We start from the raw sequence: 20504 nt of genomic DNA on the forward strand, positions 1-20504 counted from the left end.
GCAGTCAGTTGGTCACACAACAGAAGTGTCCTGATATGTAGCAGGAAGTTATGATGTCCAACTTCCTGCTATACAGTCATTTCAAGCAGGTTTCCAGTCAGTGGAGTGTGCATGCAACCACAAATGACTTTCTTACAGTTTACTCAAAACACAAAATGTGATGTTTTCAATCAATCAATCAGACTTTATTTATAAAGGGCCTTTCATACAATAACATTGTTACACAAGGTGCTGTACATAAAAACAACTCAAAATAGAATAAAATTTAAAAAGATACAAGCTAGACCCCCATCCTAATTTTCCACAGGAAATTAAAATCACCAAAATGAAATACATTTCTTAGATAATAAACCACTAAAATATTAAACCAGTAAGAAGAAGAAGAAGAAAGGTACTGTATTAATCCCCAGGGGGGAAATTCAATTTTTTCACTCATGCTATTTTTGGACATGCTACACATACAGTTTTTTTTTTTTGGTATATACATACAAATGCACACACATGCAGTGAACATGCTTAGGGAGAGATGCCAAAGAAAATAAGATGCTAATCTTAAAAAATGAAATAAATAAGTACATAAATAAATAAAATAGAATAAAAGTGACTAAAATTTGACTTAGATTATAAATAAATAAATAAATAAATAAAACTGTTATAAGAATGAAACTTGGTTAAAAGCGAGACTATAAAGGTATGTTTGGCGTAATATAAGTGTAATGGAGAAGTTGGAAAACCTTTAAACTAAGTGCAAATGATTGAGTCAGAGCTCTTGAGGGATTTCAGAGTCACACTTTGAGTTAATATATTCCTGGTAGTTTTAAACTTTTGCTTTCTCATTTACTTTAAAAAAAAAATTAAAATGAAATTATAGAAAAAATATAATAACAATAATGATAATGCGTTTTATTTAAAGGCGCCTTTCTTAGCACTCAAGGTCACCGTACAGGGCAGAGTTTTAAAAAAGAACAATATAAAAATGAGGCTGATAAAATCAACAAGGCATGATGAAGTGTACATTGAATGCAACTAGTTTGATTTCTGGAGTTTAGGCAGAGCCACTCTCTCCAGTCACACTTTGATCAAAGTAAACCGGACCGTGTTCTTGAATGGATGACTGACTGTGATTGTAAAGGCTGTCAGAAAAGGCCCTGGTGTGACTCTCTGGCAATGTCATCCAGTTCAACAAGTTATTTTAGATTAACAGAATGAACCATTGATGTGGTTTAGTATAGAGATGAGTAATGGTTTAATCTGTGTTGTCTCTCTAGGCCAGGAGAACTACCAGACTCTGTTTGGGGTCTTGGATAACTCCTTCCTGGTTGCCTATGCCATCGGCATGTTTATCAGGTACGTACATGCTCTGATGGCTGACCTTCTGTTTTGGTGTCTCTCCTACCTTTTCTTAACCGTGTCTTGTGTGCACAGTGGGATCTTTGGAGAGCGCCTGCCTCTGCGGTACTACCTGAGTTTCGGGATGCTGATGAGCGGATTGTTCACATGCCTGTTTGGACTCGGCTTCTATTTGAACATCCATTCGTTGGGATACTACGCCTTTATCCAGGTAAAAACTAAACAGCACAGTCAAAGAGACACACCCACAAATATGACATCATTAACATGGACTTCAAAATGGATATTCATCGTTTCAAGAGGATGATTCTTCATCCTTACAGTTTAGAGATAATACTTCTCATAAAGTATTTTGTTCTGATCGTATATTACTTCTCAAAGTTTCTGGTTTGGTACCCATTCATTTCCATATTTGAATAGATGGTTTTTAAAACCTTATAAAGACTTAGTGTAACTGGTGGGACTCTGCGTTGTGTTTTTAGGATGACTGACAGATGACACCAGGATCTTGCTTTCTCTGCATTTATTCTCTGTTTAACAGATAGAAAAGAACCTCAACTTTTTTACACCGTAACATTTCAGCTAGCTTAAACCTCAGTGCACGCAAACCAGCACGAAGCATGTGCACGTTCAGCTAGCCTGCTTAAACACGTCCAAAATAACATTTTGGACATGACTTACAAAAGAAATCAAAGTCAAATCTGTTCAATAAAACACACATTAAAACACCATACAGGACAAAATCACACATACAATAAATAAATAGATGGAAAAAGATTTTTTAAAAAAGCTAAGCAACAGACAGCTACCTCTCCCCTAGGGATAACATACAAAAGAGGAGAGGGAAGGGGGCAAACCAAATATAAAGGTCAAGAAACCAACAAAGAAGAAACGGACCTGAAGAAGAGACTGCACATAAAAACACTTAACAATTACAAAGAGGCTCTACAACACACACAGGTATAATTTGTGTAATTATATAATAATAATAATTAATAGTGTATTTTTAACCCTGTTACATTAGGAGCTTTGAATATGTGTAAACAACCTGTGAAGGATCCTGTTACAACAACATCACATTTAGGGCTGAAAGAAGGAACCACAGAGATCAGCTGGGACGTTTGCTGCTGACACTGAACTCTCAGTCAGCCTTAACAACAAACACAGACGTCCGGTTTCAGTGGACAAACAGCTATTTGAAAAATCATGCACACTCACTACCACAGCTAAAGGCAAGCCTGAACGTTTGAGTTTCACTTCAGTATTTTGTCTTTCTGGAGCCGTGAGGATCTGAGAGGAGCTGATGGAGATATTTAGTGTATTTATTCTGTCTGGCTTTATGTAGGGTTTAACAATTTTATTACTTACCTTTTACTATTATATTGATTTAAAATTTGCTTTATTATTTTATTAATTTTAACTGTTTATTTATTTATTTATTTATTTATTTATTTATTTATTTATTTATTATTTATCTACTCAGTTTTAATTACATTTTTAGCCTCCATTTTATTTTCAACTCTTATCTTTACCCTTTTAAATTGATTTAATTTAACTATTTATTTTCCTAATATTAATTTGATGCTTTAACTTATTTGAATTATACATATTTGATTGTTGTCGGTGTACAATAGTCTCTATTTTAAAAACCTTTTCCCTGATATTAACACCATTAAACTGAAAAAGAAGCTGCAGCTTTAAGATTAAAATCAAATTCAGACTGCTTTCCTTTCTTATTACTCAAGAGTGCCAACAACATATATATTTTTTAATGATTAAATACAAGCATAAAGGTAAATACTGAATTCATTTATTGGAGAAGTTGTAATACAGAGTCACAGAAATAATCAGCATTGCACTAACAACCAATAAAAAGCAAATGAAAGCTATCGTTTGGACGGGCATGTCTTTATAATGTTGAATGAAATGGTTCTGATCATGAAAGCAGCGCTGTATTTCATCCTTAAATATCAGCTGAGCTTCAGATGATCAATTAACCTGCATGTCTGTGTTCAGCAAACACTGATTTATTATGTTGATACATCCTTTCAATCCATTACAGGTGTGAGCACTGAAAGCTCTCTGGGTCAGTACAGTCCCTATGTATTCCTTCAAACCTTGAGATCTCATGGTGGCTCACTCAGACTTTCTCACATGACTCACAGCTGCATCATATGACTGCAGGAGTGTGTCTGGGCTTATTTCAGTTTGGTGTAGGAATGTAAAGAATCGCTGCTCACGGGTGTCCTCTAATTCTCTGTTGGTAGTAGATGTTTGTTTGGTTGCACATGAACTGAGAGGCTTTGATTCATGTCAGCTTCTCCTCCTGTTTGCTTCATCCTGCAGGTCATGAACGGGCTCATGCAGACGACCGGCTGGCCAGCAGTGGTGGCTTGTGTCGGCAACTGGTTTGGAAAGGGGAAGTGAGTACTGCGTGATGTGCACTGGGGCACGTTCCTGCTGACTCTGCACTACTAGATGCAGCTGACTGACTCACACACATACACACATTTGTCACATTTTAACACCAGAATGACACCAGGCTTTGATTTTTACCAGACCAAATCAAATCCACAATTTAAATCTAAAGAACTGCTCACACGTGTTAATTTTCAAAGTGTTACTGCAAGCATAACACTTAACAGAACGAGAACATTGTTGTTATCAACAGCCACCACGCCCCTCTGAATGGGTCCCACCCTTATGTGCTCAATAGAAACCAAGCCACTGAGAGAATCCAGGTCACCATAAACACTACCAGTCACAAGTTTGTAAACACCTTCTCATTCAAGGGTTTGTATTTATTGTAATGATTGTAAACACTGTAGATTAATACTGAAGACATCAAAACTATGAAAGAACATATATGGAATTATTGAATGAACCAAAAAGTGTTTAACAAAGCAGAATCTGTTTTATATTTTAGATTCTGTAAAGTAGCCCCCTTTTTCCTTCATGACAGCTTTGCACACTCTTGGTATTCTCTCAGTCTGCTTCATGAAGTGGTCTCCTGGAATGGTTTCTAATGAACATGAGCCTTGTCAAGAGTTCATTTGTAGAATGACTTGCCTTCTTAATGTGTTTGAGACCATCAGTTGTGTTGTTCAGAGGTAGGGTTAGTACACAATGGATAGATCTATTTGACTACTGTTGTAATCCAGATTATGGCAAAACCAGATTATTTCATAGTTTTGATGTCTTCAGTATTAATCTACAATGTTTACATGCCCTGTAATGACCTGGATACTGATCGTTCTGTGTTTACGTTAAGATCAGAACGAATGTTCAAATCAGGATACATTCAAACACTACTTAATAATAATCGTCTGTAAGACATGGGTTTCCCTTTTCTCTCTCTGCCTCTACTTTTGATCTTAAGCTGGTTTGCTCTCTCCTGCACATACTTCACACAGACATGTGACCTGTATTAATCTCACTAAGAGAGAAAAAGTGAATCATCTTTTCATGAAATATTGAAATCCATCTCTGACACTGCTGAATCTGTATCAACTACAAGAAGTTCCCCTTCTTACTGTCATGTTTTCTACCACCAGGCGTGGATTCATTATGGGTGTGTGGAACTCCCACACCTCAGTAGGAAACATCTTGGGCTCCCTCATTGCAGGAGCCTTTGTCTCATCAGCATGGGGAATGTCCTTTATTGTCCCTGGACTCATCATCGCCTCGACAGGGATCCTGTGCTTCTTCTTCCTGGTTGAGAGTGAGTTTCTGCTTATCATGGAGACCTAAACACAAATCCACTTCACAGGAGTTAACACTTCACCCTGGGATTGATCTAGGCTTTTGATCACTGTGTAGACTCAGAGTCAGGATCATAGCCGAAATAATTAGTGTCAAAGTTTTAAACATGGGACACATTGTGCAGATTATGATACACTTAAAAAAAAACACACTTATGGTATGCTTCATATGTTTTTTTTTATATTTAATAATAATAACAACAACAATAATAATAATAATAATAATAATAACAAGAATAATAACAATAGAATAATAACAATAATATATTATTATTATTAATAATAATAATAATACTACTACTAATAATAATAATAGTTGATATGTTTTGTATAGCGCTTTTCTTGGTACTCAAATTTGCTTTACAGAAAATAATAATAATTATAAAATAAAAATAATTTGTGCCTACATTAATCACACACTTATGTCACTACTGAAGCAGTGATGATAAGTACTTGAAATGTATGTAAACGACATAAACAATGAGAGCATTAAGTTTACAAATGTTGATTGGTGATCCATGCAGAAATATATTTCTAACTGATCCTTTTTAAAGTTGGAAAAACAATCACAATGAATGAAATAGAAACCGAAAAGCAGAAACTACTCAAATCTGTGCAAATAATTGATGCTGATTGAGTTACAAATAGTTACCAATGGGTGTTATATTTCACTTGATCAAGTTGTTGATTGATCCCAGAGTCTGATTAATTACTGAGGATACATTTCTTAAAGGGTGCACATTTATCTGTAAGGACATGATTAGACTAGAAGATGAGTCATATTTACATGTTGTATCATGTCTTTTCTGATCAAACCTGAATACTGATCTTGAAGTTCTGCGTAGGTGTTGATGGGATTTCTGAGCTCCATGTTTTTCTCTCTTCTATATAGAACCTGAAGACGTTAACTGCATGCCTCCTCAGCACCATGTGAGTGAAAGACAGAACCATTCCTCCTTCTAACTCATCCATAACAAAGCTCTGTACACTCATGCATGTCTGTGTCTTTGATAGACTGAACAGGAGAACAGTGAGACTGAGCCTCTCCTGCGGACTGCGTCCCACACTGACAGGACCAGCAACGGGAACGGGAACGGTAACGGTAACGGTGCCATCTCTGCCGAGCCTGTGGAGGTCGTGGCGGCAGAGCACACTGAGGCCATCAGTTTCTGTGGAGCTCTCAGTATACCTGTGAGTGGAAACCTTTTAAACACTACCACTCAAAGTGTGGACACACCTTCTCATTCAATGGTTTTTATTTATTCTAATTATTTTCAACATTGTAGATTAATACTGAAGACATCAAAACTATGAAATAATCTGGTTTTGCCATAATCTGGATTACAACAGTAGTTAAATAGGGCTATCCATTGTGTACTAACCCTACCTCTGAACAACACAACTGATGGTCTCAAACACATTAAGAAGGCAAGTCATTCTACAAATGAACTCTTGACAAGGCTCATGTTCATTAGAAACCATTCCAGGAGACCATTTCATGAAGCAGACTGAGAGAATACCAAGAGTGTGCAAAGCTGTCATGAAGGAAAAAGGGGGCTACTTTACAGAATCTAAAATATAAAACAGATTCTGCTTTGTTTAACACTTTTTGGTTCATTCAATAATTCCATATATGTTCTTTCATAGTTTTGATGTCTTCAGTTTTAATCTACAGTGTTTACAATCATTACAATAAATACAAACCCCTGAATGAGAAGGTGTTTCCAAACTGTTCTGTTTGAATGTGTTTGATTTGAAACAGTTTATTTTCAGTATTTTATATTTTTAAACATTGTCTTTTAGTGATGAAGTATTTTTGATATTCTGAATTCATAGAGTTTGACTTGTACACTGTAACCCACTAAATTAAGGATCCTTACTCCTTTACCTCCTCTGGTGGTGGTATAAAGAATAATACAAGCATCAGGTTTGCCTTTGTTTACTACAAATAGAAATTCATGTTATGAGAAATATTAAAATGACTAAGATTAATTAAAAATACAAGCATGGGAACCTTTTTTCATGAATTCTAAGAGACTGACAAAATTCACATTGATTTAAGTTTTACAAATTAATCTCTGGTCTCTTGCTGTAACTAAGAATCTACCATGACACTTGATTTATTTTAAGCAGAGTCAAATGCAGTTTTCTGCTCCTCTTTCTTTGCAGTGTGTCTTAAAAGGTTACTTATGGAATAAAAAAAGGAAAGCATTTTTGCACATATGGTTTTTTAACCCTCCTGTTATCCTTGGGGTCAATTTGACCCCATTCAATGTTTAACATCTCTAAAAATATGGTTAACATATTTCATGACTTTTCCCTAATTCAAAGGGGACAACTGGGTAAACAGAAAAAAATAATAAGATGATGTGTTCCAATTTCCTCCAAACGTTTTAAATGCATCCGTGTTCCTTGGGGTCAATTTGACCCCTGGCTGTTTTAGCTGTTTAAAACAGGGGTTCTCAAACTAAAGACTCACGACCCCCACTGTCCCTCAAAGTGATTTAATGTGTCTTCATTTAGCTGGTCTGCAGAAAATGACCCTACTATATGAGCATGTGTCTGTGTTTCCTGTGCTGTTATGAATGAACCTGCTGCTACTGATGCTTTTGATAATTAACTGTTCACTAACCCTAAACTTAGGAGTCATCTGGAAACAAAGAAAGTCAGAAAACTCATTACATTTTATATTTTCAAGGTTTTATTTCAAGTACAGCTTCTATTTTTAACGATATGTTTCACTATAATGAGTAAAATGTACTATTTTTAGATAACTTAAAAAAAAAAAACATTCTAAAAGACATCTCCCGACCCCCCGGCTGGTCCCGACCCACACTTTGGGAACCCCTGTGCTTTAGGGCCCTAACCTGACATCACCACACCTGTCGTACTGTGAGAACTTCTGAGGGGTTAAACAACATGGGACAGGGGGGGATTTCTTTCCCATGAGAACATTGATATTTACTGTACTGTGGGGAGTAGTGTCCTGTGAAGACATTGATGATTCCCACAACATAGGAGTGGAGCTGACATATAGAAGAATGCACAGATCAGTGAAATTTGAGAATAACAGCAGGGTTAATATGTTTTTATGGTGTTGTGTCTCACCCAGGGCGTGGTGGAGTTTTCTCTCTGTCTGCTTTTCGCCAAGCTGGTCAGCTACACCTTTCTGTACTGGCTGCCTCTCTACATCTCTAATGTTGGTGAGTATTGACACACAGGCTTTATTTCTATCTAATGAGATAAACATCACTCATGTCATCTCGAATGATCCACATCATGCAAAGACATTTTCAAAGTAGTGGCTTTTTGTTTCAATTTCAGCCCATTTTGATGCAAAGGAAGCAGGAGACATGTCCACTCTGTTTGATGCCGGAGGAATCGTGGGTAAGCCCTGAGCCTTGATCATAGCACCTTTTAATCAGCAGGATACCTGTCTGTGACATACAGTGGTGGCTAAAATGATTAGAACACCTGACAGGTCTGAATATATTGACCTTTTTATTGCCTCCAAAACATGATTTCATTTTATAGTGTTCATAAACATGCAGCTGGTTGCTCTGAGCACAACAAATATCAGATGAAGTGAGTCCTAGTGTTTTCATCGCATTCTAATTTAATATATTGTATGCCCACCTTTTGCAGCATTACAGCAGCACATCTCACTGGCATAATATCACTATATTTCCTGAGAACTTCAACACTTATGTCATCCCATGCCTTCTACAACTCAAGCCAAAGGCTTTCCTTTATATGTAAAATAGATCCAGTTTATATTCTAAATCGCCCCAAATTTGCTAGATGGGGTTGAGGTCCAGTCCATAATTTTCAATGTGCCATTTTACTTTACATGTGTGAAAAGGAGTAGAAAGAAGTTAAACTTATCTAATCCCTTTATTCACTATTTTCTTTCTTATACGAGAGCATTCCCACAAAGCAAATCCTCCTATCCTATCTTCATATTTACACCTACAATACAAAGTAAACCCCTCATGATTCTCAACACTTGTCTTCCTCCTTGTACCTCATGAAAATGATGTGTGACCATTTCCATCCTATCCTTATTAAAAGTCTGACGTTTCATCTTGAATTTTGGTTTCTTGGTTTAAAAATATCAACCTGTGCTCTGTGTCTCCAGGAGGCATCACGGCTGGCCTTGTGTCTGACTACACTGGTGGAAGAGCGACAACCTGCTGTGTCATGCTGCTCACTGCTGCCCCCATGGTGAGCATCAACACATTCACAGTATTACCTTTCAACCACAAACATGTAAATAGTCTCAGTAACATCACATAATGTGGTTTCTGAGGAGGAGTTATGAAGCGGGATGATGGCGGTCTGCATGTTGGAAAAGCTGATTCAACCATACTTTCAGTCAACCCAGACACAGGCAAAGAAGTGTGGTTGAAGCAGGCCTTAAGCCACCAGGCAAACATCTACACCTGTCAGTCAACCTGGCTCCATAATGAAGTGTATGAATAACTCTTACACCTAATATCTTCAGAACGGATCAGTGGTGGGCCAAACAGAGTAGACCAAAGCTGTTTCTGTACCAGGCTGTAAACGTGTGTTTCCCTTTAAAGTGGGCATTCCTTCATAGATGTTCATGAGGTTTTCCTTTCCTTTACTAGTCTCAACTACACTTTAGCGTTGACTTCATTCCTCAAGCTTTAACCGTTAGCTTCATGGCTCCTTTTAGCTCTATGGATGTGAATTTGTGATATCTACTAACTGCTGTGTTTGTTTGTTTTCAGCTTTTCCTCTATAACCACATTGGACAAAGAAGTCTTGGTACTACAATAGGTAAGACTTGTCTGTATTTCTTGTCTTAGTATTTTGCTTTTTTTAGGGCTGTCAAAGTTAATGCGATAATGCAAATTCCTTTTAACGCCACTCATTCTTTTGATGCATGATTAACACACGCCGTCTGTGATTATAAACCTCGGCCCGCCGTGGAAATCAGGAAGTGGTGTAGATTTAATGATTTGGAGGGCAGGAGAAAGAAACCTCCTCGAGCAGAAATGGGTCCGGCAGGATCAGCTTCAAAGCTTTGCTAAATTGTTCTTTCAGGAAGGCCGAAATGAGTTGCATTTACTGTCGATGTGAATTGGGTTACCACTGGAGTATGTTGAGTCTCAAATACCACTTGCTGGCCTAGCAGACAACCGATGCAGCGTCTCTCCGTTGCAAACTATCCAGTGTAGCCTTTAATTTACACCATGTGAGGTTTAACAATGTGTGAGACTATTTGCTGTAAGTGTGAAGAATCCAGAGACTGATCTTTGAGTGATGGAAATGTACCTGACCTGTTTATTCTGCACAGGTGTAAAGATGCACTACATTGTGTTAGTATTATGTTGTTGCTTGTTGGGCTTGATTGTCACAGTTTTGGATTGTTGCAACAATAATAGAAGTACATCTGTATAGAGCTATCATATTTGTCTGATCCCCGATGATAAGAGTATTAAACACTTGAAAAAGATCCCTTTAAGGTACATTTCGAGGAGATTTTAAAATGTGTGATTTATTTGTAATTATCTAACTAACTACGGATGATCAGGAGATTAATTACAGTTTAAAGAAATAGCTTGTCAGACAGCCCTAGTGTTTTACTTTGTCCAGGAAGAAGGAACACCTGAGGTTTCAGCAACAGCACCAGCTGAGATTTGAGTCACGGTGGTGGTTTTATCTGTAAGGGATCGTGAAACAATCGTCCCTTTAAGGTTGGGTTACGAGCCTGTATCTCCACAGCTGTCTGAGTGTTGTAACTCCTGTTTCTCCTCGGTCTTGTTGTTCCCTCATACAGCTCTTGACACCAGTTTGAACTAAATCAGAATCAGAAATACTTTATTTACCCCGGGAAAGGAAATTCGGTCATTACAGAGCTCTTATAAACAGTATGTAAGAAAGTCAAAATATGAATAGAAGAAGGAATAAAATAAGATATAAATATGAATAAAATGAGATAAAATAAAACAATTAGAATACAATTAAATTAAATTAAATTAAATTAAATAAAGTAGAATAGAATAAAATAAAATAGAATAGAATCAAATAAAATAAAGTAGAATAGAATAAAATAAAATAGAATAGAATCAAATAAAATAAAGTAGAATAGAATAAGGTAAAATAAAATAACATAAAATAAAGTAGAATAGAATAAAATAAAATAGAATAAAATAAAATAAAGTAGAATAGAATAAAATAAAATAGAATAGAATCAAATAAAATAAAGTAGAATAGAATAAGGTAAAATAAAATAACATAAAATAAAGTAGAATAGAATAAAATAAAATAGAATAAAATAAAATAAAATAAAGTAGAATAGAATAAAATAAAATAGAATCAAATAAAATAAAATAAAGTAGAATAGAATAAGGTAAAATAAAATAACATAAAATAAAATAACATAAAATAAAATAGAATAGAATAGGACTAGTATAAAATAAAATAAAATATTCTGGAATAAAATAAAATAGAATAGAATAGAATTTAATAAAATAAAATATAAAATAAAGTATATATATATAGTTAGAATTTATTTTGAACAGCAGTGCTGGGAATGAAAGCGATATCTATAAGGATGTTAACGTGGCAGGGATATTGAACAGTGTATTACATGGTTATTGCACTGAGTACAGGTTATAGTTCAGTGATCAGAGGGAGGAGTTGTACAGTTTGATGTCCACAGGCAGGAATGACTTCCTGTGGGGTTCTGTGGTGCATATAGGGGGGGTCAGTCTCGCACTGAATTTGCTCCTGTGTGTGAAGGCCTGAGCGTTCCAGTTTATGTGCACAACATCAGTCGGACTTTGTCCACCACTGTGTGACAGTAGCTTCAGTTTTATATGGAGAAGATCTAAAAACATTGATTTAATAATAATATACAGGTGTAGCCTTTATTAACAGTATATTTGACCTTTTGTAGGTATGCTGCTGTTGTGTGGAGGCCTGGTGAATGGACCATACGCCCTCATCACTACTGCTGTATCTGCTGACCTGGTAAGACTTAAAGCATCATGGGAAATCCACTGTTTTATGTCCATGCCATCTGTTGAGCTTTAAAATATCACAAACATAGTTTCTATAATCGTCATTACCTACAGTGGAGATTGATTTCAAATGTAGATTCATGTACCGCTAAAATGTGCACTCTGGCTGAGGCTAATTTAATTTATTCATGTCTTTAAAAGTACTTCTATACTTTTCTTTGTACTGATAGTATTTTTATTTCAAATTTTTAGATTAGTTTTTTAGGTTTTTATATTTATTGTCCTTACTGTCTTATTAAGTACCAGTGTTCCAATCACCACATCAAATTTGTGTGTGTGCGAGCTCACTTGGCAATAAAGCTTTCTTGATTCTTGACTTACTTCATTTGTTTGTTTCAACAGGGAACACATGAGAGTCTGAGAGGGAACTCCAGGGCTCTGTCAACAGTGACTGCAATCATTGACGGGACTGGATCAGTCGGTATGTTTGGGGCTGAAAAACCGAGACCCAGCAACTTCATCTTGATGTTTTATGAGCGCTACATCCCTGAAGCTACTCTAATCAGGGTCAAAAACCAGCCAACCTTCTGTCCTGTCCTCACAGTACTGCCATAAGAAATTCAACAGTTATAGCTACCAGTAGTTCCTGATCCTCGAGGTCTTTAGAGGACCATTTGTCCCAGAATTGAATGAAAACTAAACTGTTGTATTTCAGTCATCAGGACGTTACTACGTGTTAAATAAGAAATAAGTGACTGAATGTCACTCAGAGGTTGTGAGGATGATTTTAAAATGTGGAGTGATATGTTAAATGAAGAATTAAACTAGTGTGTGTTTTAAATGAAAATGAAGAAACACAACAACAATGAATGAGAATAACGATTCATACTGTGAACAATATCTCTTTTTAAAACACTGAATAGGCCTTTTATTGATGATGGTGTGTTTTCTGTAGGAGCTGCTTTGGGTCCTCTGTTAGCTGGCGTGATCTCTCCCACCGGCTGGAACAACGTCTTCTACATGCTCATCACTTCTGACCTCTTGGCCTGCGTGGTAAGAAACACTGATATCCCTCTTTAATCTGCTCCATATTCTGTGTTCTGATGTTCCTGTTGTTTTTATAATGACACTCTGACTGACACACTGTTTGTCTTTAGTTTTTGTCCAGGCTTGTTTACAAGGAAGCTCAGGGTTGGTGTGGGCGGGCCCCTCGGACCAGAGGGTGAGTCTCCTGCATGGCTGTGGGTTAGTGTCACAGTGTTGTCCCAACATGTTTACAAAATCTCAGTGTTTTTATAATAATCAATATTATTATTGAATATTTTCATATCTTTATTTTGAATGGTTTGACTTTTGAATAAGGACTCTCACATGATTTCAGTGTTTATAGCTTAGCTTAGCTTAGACTTACTGACACAAACATAGTAAAGCAGGGATGTGGTATTTGATTTACGGAGGAGGATTAGGGCCACTGAGGAAAAAATTGAGGTCAAAATGTTTTATTTTCTTATATTCTGAGATTAAAGTCAGAATTATGAGAAAAATGTCAGAATTATGAAGGTTTGTTTTCCTGACATTCAGGGAGAGTGTCACTTTCACTTTATGGCATGCAGGAAGAGTACAGCAGGACTGTGGTCAAGCCAGCCTCCACTGTATTCTGTTGTGCGCATTTAGAACAGGTATTAAGGTAAAGGTCGAAGCAGATGTGTGTCTAACATGAGTCTGGTTCTGCTCCAGGTTTCTGCCTGTTAAAGGAAGTTTGTCCTCTCCGCTGTAACTAGCTAAATACTGTGAGGTGCAATGCTCATGGTGGATTAAGGTGGGGTCAGACTGAGTCTCATCCTGTCTTGGTGTTGGGTCTCTGTTCATAATTTGACATAGAGTGGTCGAGTGGTAGACCTTAATTTGATTTTTTTTTTTTTCAGTTGTCCTAATCCTCTTCTGTAGTGATCGCACTGTGTGTGTTTAAATCTCATTCTCAAACTAACTAACTTGTATTGTTCTTATTTTTATTCCAGGTTCAAAGAAATCTAAAACTTCCAATCAAACTGGAACAAAACACATGAAAGAGGGAAACAACGCTGAATGACCTCATTGTACAGTCGATCACCTCTTTCCATTCAGCCTGTGTGGAAACAAAGCCATTGGTGGAAGACTCAAGGCACTAAGCTGATGATTGAAGTCTTCTTCCTATTGTATAACAGAGAGAATATGCCTTTATAGAGACTTTTTTAAGATTATAACTTCACATTTTAACTTGTTTTAATATTCTTTTACCATTAAAGTGTACATACTGTAAACTTCTCTCAGTGTTGTCTCTCTCTGTGTGCTTATAGTTTCTGCATTCTCACTCCTCAACATGAAAGTTGGATCGTTCATTTTGTAGCCACATGGGGTTTGTTGTGGGATATTTCATCATGAAGGATGCTATCTGCAGACTTAAAGTCTAACACTCAGAGAAAGCTGTTGGTTTTAAAAACTCCACCAGTGTGAATGACAGCTGCATTGTGTGTTTCTCCATCTATCCTGCATTGTTAAAGAGTCACAGGAGCACAGATCAAACAGCTCGGGGCTTGTAGGACTTGTGCATGAGCCTGGCTGATGAGCAGTGTGTTGCAGTTGTCTCCTTTATTTACCTGGGAATGGTTATTTGATTTTCTGTTGAGTTAGATGTGAGTATCGATAGAACTCTCATATATGTATAAAGTTCCTGCATCAGCTATAAGATAGTTTGCATACAACCTCCCATAAAACCACCTGTTGTTGTTTCACACTGGTTTTGTTTAGTTAAATATGAAAGATAGAATACATTGACTAGTGAGCCCGAGAAGTGTTGGAGACCTTTCTTCTTTCCATGGAGTAAGGAGAGCACCCGACCCCTCTCATTTGGCCCCGTTTTCAGTATTTGTAAGGATATGATCTTCCCTGGTTTTCAGACGCTGGAGATACAGACCACAGATTGTATCGATCATCAACCTGTCAGAAATAAAGAAACACACATTTTACTACGAAATAATGTCAAGTGTTCTTTATTTCTACAGCACATTTCCAACAGTGAGCTGATCACAGTGTTGTGGATTTTCTGTAACAATCAATAGGCTAAATGGATCTTGAGTCAGGTCTTGTCTTTGTGTGTATTTTATTCAATCTTGCAAGAAAGAGGAACTTGTTTCACAGAGCACAGACGCAATCTGCAAAAGAGCTCCCCGAGACAGAGTTCTCGGGTGTTTTCTGCACAGAGTAACAGGAATGCATGAGTCACACTTAGCATGATCGAAACCAACCTTTCCATTTCAGATAAGCAGAACTTGCACATCAAAGTTGGACATAAAAGTACATTCCTGAACTAATGAACTAAAATAATGAGCAGAAACAGAAACTGACTATGGCTTATCATTTGAACCTAATGTGCAATACAAATTTTCCACCACAATAGCTTTACTACTAAACTATGAAAATACAAGAAAGGGAAATAAATACAGAAATAGATATGAAAGGTACATGAGCGAAAAACCTCCACAGTGGGACGATACAGGTGCATTGTATCGTTAAACATTGTATCATTAAACCTTGTATATAAACATTGGATCGCTAAACATCGTATCGTAAACATCGTATCATTAAACATCGTAAACATTGTATCGTAAACATTGTATCTTAAAGATTGTATCGTAAACATCGTATCGTAAACATCGTATCGTTAAACATCGTATCGTTAAACATCGTATCGTTAAACATTGTATCGTTAAACATCGTATCATAAACATTGTATCTTAAAGATTGTATCGTTAAACATCGTATCGTTAAACATTGTATCGTTAAACATCGTATCGTAAACATCTTATCGTATACATAGTATCGTTAAACATCGTATCGTAAACATCTTATCGTATACATAGTATCGTTAAACACAGTATCGTTAAACATTGTATCGTTAAACATCGTATCTTAAACATCGTATCGTAAACATCGTATTGTTAAACATCGTATCTTTAAACATCGTATCGTAAACATCGTATTGTTAAACATTGTATCGTAAACATCGTATCGTTAAACATTGTATCATTAAACATCGTATCTTTAAACATCTTATCTTTAAACATCTTATCGTATACATAGTATCGTTAAACATTGTATCGTTAAACATTGTATCGTTAAACATTGTATCGTTAAACATCGTATCGTTAAACATCGTATCCTAAACATCGTATTGTAAACATTGTATTGTAAACATTGCATCGTAAACATCATATCGTAAACATAGTATCGTTAAACATAGTATCGTTAAACATCGTATCATTAAACATTGTATCATTAAACATCGAATCATTACACATCGTATCATTAAACATCGTATCATTAATCATCGTATCATTAAACATCGTATCATTAAACATCGTATCATTACACATTGTATCATTAAACATCGTATCATTACACATCGTATCATTAAACATCGTATCATTACACATCGTATCATTACACATCGTATCATTAAACATCGTATCATTAAACATCGTATCATTACACATCGTATCATTAAACATCGTATCATTAAACATCGTATCATTAAACATCGTATCATTACACATTGTATCATTAAACATTATATTGTAAACATTGTATCATTAAACATCGTATCATTAAACATCGTATCATTACACATCGTATCATTAAACATCGTATCATTACACATCGTATCATTAAACATCGTATCATTAAACATCGTATCATTACACATCGTATCATTAAACATCGTATCATTACACATCGTATCATTAAACATCGTATCATTAAACATCGTATCATTAAACATCGTATCATTAAACATCGTATCATTAAACATCGTATCATTAAACATCGTATCATTACACATCGTATCATTAAACATCGTATCATTAAACATCGTATCATTAAACATCGTATCATTAAACATCGTATCATTAAACATCGTATCATTAAACATCGTATCATTAAACATCGTATCATTACACATCGTATCATTAAACATCGTATCATTAAACCTCGTATCAGTAAACATCGTATCATTAAACATTGTATCATTAAACATCGTATCATTACACATCGTATCATTACACATCGTGGATTGGGTTTAGTTAGTATTACTTTGAATTCAGTTTGATTAAGCATCCATTGTCTTCACCCCTTGAGTTAAACTTGGTTTGGCTCAACCACTATATAAGTTCCTTGATGTCTCATTGTGTCAGGTCTGATTGTTTAGCTCACACTTCACCTTTTGTTGTGTTAAATTGAGTTATGTTAAGTTGACCTCTTTTATAGACCTGGTTCTTATAATTTTGGTTTGTGAATTTGGTTTGCCTAATTTTAGGTAAAATAAAAACCCACTTCTCTTTAAAACTTACACCTGTGTCTCCACCTGAGCTTTTTAAGATTCAAAGGTGTCTGATCATTTAGAGTCTTTAGATCAGGGCAGCCTGATAAAAGGGAATTGCAGTAATCTAACCTGGGGGGAAGAAATGCATGGACTAGTTTTTCTGCTTGGCTCTGACACATGATGTTTCTGATTTTTAAAATTTTGTGCAAGTGAAAACAGGCTGACCTTGAAATGAGCTTCCATCCATCATCCTTCAAATAAGACATGCTGCCTCGTGTAGCCATGTTTGAGCTCTGTGACCGTTACTCTTTCTGCTTTTATTATCTGGAACCATAGACTGGATAAAATATGGACGTAGTATCCGTGACGTCACCCATCTGTTTCTGAAGAGCTGTTTTGAGACCAATCGGCGGTGGCAGCCATATTGCTTCTGTCGAGCCAGTGTGACGGGGCGGAGTTTGAGCCTCCTAGCCAACAGCTGCAGTGTTCCCACAGTCAGCTGTGCCTCTCATTGGAAGACTAGTAATCTCAATATCTTTGAAATTGCCACGTTAGAAAAAAAAATCACCCCCCTCACAGTGAGAGGACATCGAGAAATGAGCTATTCAGACTACACTCATCTTTTGTACCAGACTGTAAACATGTTATTTCTGCTGTAAACATCGTCTTTTTCCCATTCATGTGTAGGTGACTTCCGGAGCCAGCCTCAAGCGGATCCTCCATGAACTGCAGCTTTTAACACTTCCGCATTGGACTCATATTTTTAGACCTGCGGTTGCTGCTTGTCTGGAACAGGCAGACTAAACTGACTCTGCAGACTTACACCTGCTCCTTTGTAGTGATTTTTTTTAAATAGGCTAGTTGGTTGGTTGGTAAGTAAATTAGTTAGTTGGTTGGTTGGTAGGTAAGTAAATTAGTTAGTTGGTTGGTTGGTAGGTAAGTAAATTAGTTAGTTGGTTGGTTGGTAGGTAAGTAAATTAGTTAGTTGGTAAGTAAACTAGTTAGTTGGTTGGTTGGTAAGTAAATTAGTTAGTTGTTTATTAAGTAAATAAGTTGGTTGATAAGTAAAGTAGTTAGTTATTTGGTTGATAAGTAAATGAGTTTTTTGGTTGGTTGGTAAGTAAATTAGTTAGTTATTTAGTTGTTAAGTAAATTAGTTAGTTAGTTGGCTGTTAAGTAAATTAGTTAGTTAGTTGGCTGTTAAGTAAATTAGTTAGTTGGTTGGTAAGTAAATTAGTTAGTTATTTAGTTGTTAAGTAAATTAGTTAGTTAGTTGGCTGTTAAGTAAATTAGTTAATTGGTTGTTAAGTAAATTAGTTAGTTGGTTGGCTGTTAAGTAAATTAGTTAGTTGGTAAGAAAATTAGTTTTTTTGTTGCTCTCTGAACTTCAGAAAGTTCATCAAAGTTCATCACTAACCTTTCTGGCCCTGATTGTTTCAAATTGCGTTTGACTTCCCCATTTAGTAGCTAGAGCAAGAGTGGCAGACTTAGCCTCATCAAATTACTCTCTAAACTCCATCAACACACTGATGGCGTTTTTCAGTAGAGTAGATGCTCTCAGAATATCCGCGTCCTTAGCTTGCAGTAACTGTGAGGCAGCGTTTATATATTCCAGAATCTTGGTTTGCACGTTGACCAAAAATATGAAAGAAAATTTGCTTATGGCATTCTTGAGCGCACTTGCTTCACCACGCTCCTCTTTTTTGTCACTGGTCAGGGATATTTTGACGAGGGCTCTCATAATGTCTCCATATCTGTGCCTTAAAGCAAAAAGCACATCATGTCGAGAAGACCAACGAGTGGGACAGAGGCGTTTTAATCTGACATTTCTGCTCTCTGGCGTCATTAACTTATCGTTTGATGCTGTGACCAAAAAAGTTGTACAGCATCTCTACAGTGTCATAGAACTGCTTCACTCCAGGGAAGTTTTTAACAGAATCGTTGAGAGCTAGATTATTGAGATTATGAGCAGCGCAATGAACATAACGGGCAAGGGGCTCCTTCTCTGTTATTCTTGCCTGTATGCCTGAATACACACCACTCATATTCGCGGCCCCGTCATAGCCCTGTCTACGGCACTTTGACAGATCTATTCCGTTTTTCTCTATTGAGCCCAGGATTTGGTTTTCAAGCTCTGAAGCTGAGGAGCCCACAGTTGCTTCAAAACCCATAAACACTTCATTAATTTTTATATCTGTTGCGGTATCCGTGTCATTCTTAACAACAGTCACGTAACGGTAAACCTGGCTCAGCTGGTCTATCTTTGACACATCTTGAGTTGTGTCCATGATAATGGAATAAAACGGGGCTTCGTTTATTTCATTAATGATGCCACCCTTAAAGGTGACATATCATGCAAAATGGACTTTTTAATGGTTCTTTACCTGAAATATGTTTCCCTGGCATGTCTACAAACCCCCCGAGAATGAAAAGAATCCATTCTGCCCCTGTTCTGATTTCTCCACCTTTCTGTAAATGTGTGTGAAACCAGCCGTTTCAGACTTCAGTGTTTTTGTTACGTAACAACAATATCCGGTCTGTCACGGAGTCAGAGCTCGGAGCTTGTTCAGCCCATAGACTGTATAAAATACAACTCAACTCATCCTCCGTTTTTCATTACCTGCACACGTGTGCTAACAAGGAGCTTAGGAGGGAGGCATGCTAGTTGTAGGCTGTCTTAATAAACACAAAGGTCGGTTTTACTCCCCACGTCTTTTAGATTTGAAGATCTAGTGGATGATTTTTATTTATCATGGATAAGTGCTAGCGCTAGTTAGCATAGCTACAGCTACGACATGTAGCTGTAGCTGTGTACCAAGACAAACTTCGACATACTGACAAATAAAACAACAAGAAACACAGAATCTGTGACCAATCCTTCAGAAAGGTCCTGCTGCCTTTCTGGCAGGGGTCGGTTTTACTCCCCACGTCTGCAGATTTGAAGATCTAGTGGATGATTTGTATTTATCATGGATAAGTGCTAGCACTAGTTAGCATAGCCACATAGCTACATGTTAGTAGCTGTAGCTGTGTACCAAGACACAC

General features: G+C 36.6%; 1 protein-coding gene across 2 annotated transcripts in view; it reads left to right on the top strand.

The window, feature by feature from the left end:
- The window catches only part of LOC117812792 (glucose-6-phosphate exchanger SLC37A2-like), a 34990-nt gene extending 20583 nt beyond the window's left edge, over nt 1-14407 (top strand). Inside the window, exons 14-28 of one of the 2 annotated variants that reach the window (XM_034683733.1) lie at nt 1269-1347; nt 1426-1561; nt 3697-3773; nt 4905-5071; nt 6004-6041; nt 6126-6302; nt 8224-8314; nt 8436-8498; nt 9250-9335; nt 9866-9914; nt 12040-12113; nt 12506-12584; nt 13059-13156; nt 13261-13348; nt 14122-14407. In XM_034683733.1, coding sequence (XP_034539624.1) covers nt 1269-1347; nt 1426-1561; nt 3697-3773; nt 4905-5071; nt 6004-6041; nt 6126-6302; nt 8224-8314; nt 8436-8498; nt 9250-9335; nt 9866-9914; nt 12040-12113; nt 12506-12584; nt 13059-13156; nt 13261-13329 — 1283 coding nt within the window. In that variant the 3' untranslated portion in view covers nt 13330-13348; nt 14122-14407. The remainder of the gene's footprint in view (nt 1-1268; nt 1348-1425; nt 1562-3696; nt 3774-4904; nt 5072-6003; nt 6042-6125; nt 6303-8223; nt 8315-8435; nt 8499-9249; nt 9336-9865; nt 9915-12039; nt 12114-12505; nt 12585-13058; nt 13157-13260; nt 13349-14121) is intronic. The other variant, XM_034683732.1, reaches the window with a different exon arrangement.
- Nucleotides 14408-20504: the final 6097 nt, after the last annotated feature.

Source organism: Notolabrus celidotus, chromosome 5, assembly GCF_009762535.1.
Source record: "Notolabrus celidotus isolate fNotCel1 chromosome 5, fNotCel1.pri, whole genome shotgun sequence".
In the NCBI taxonomy this organism is placed as follows: Eukaryota; Metazoa; Chordata; class Actinopteri; order Labriformes; family Labridae; genus Notolabrus; species Notolabrus celidotus.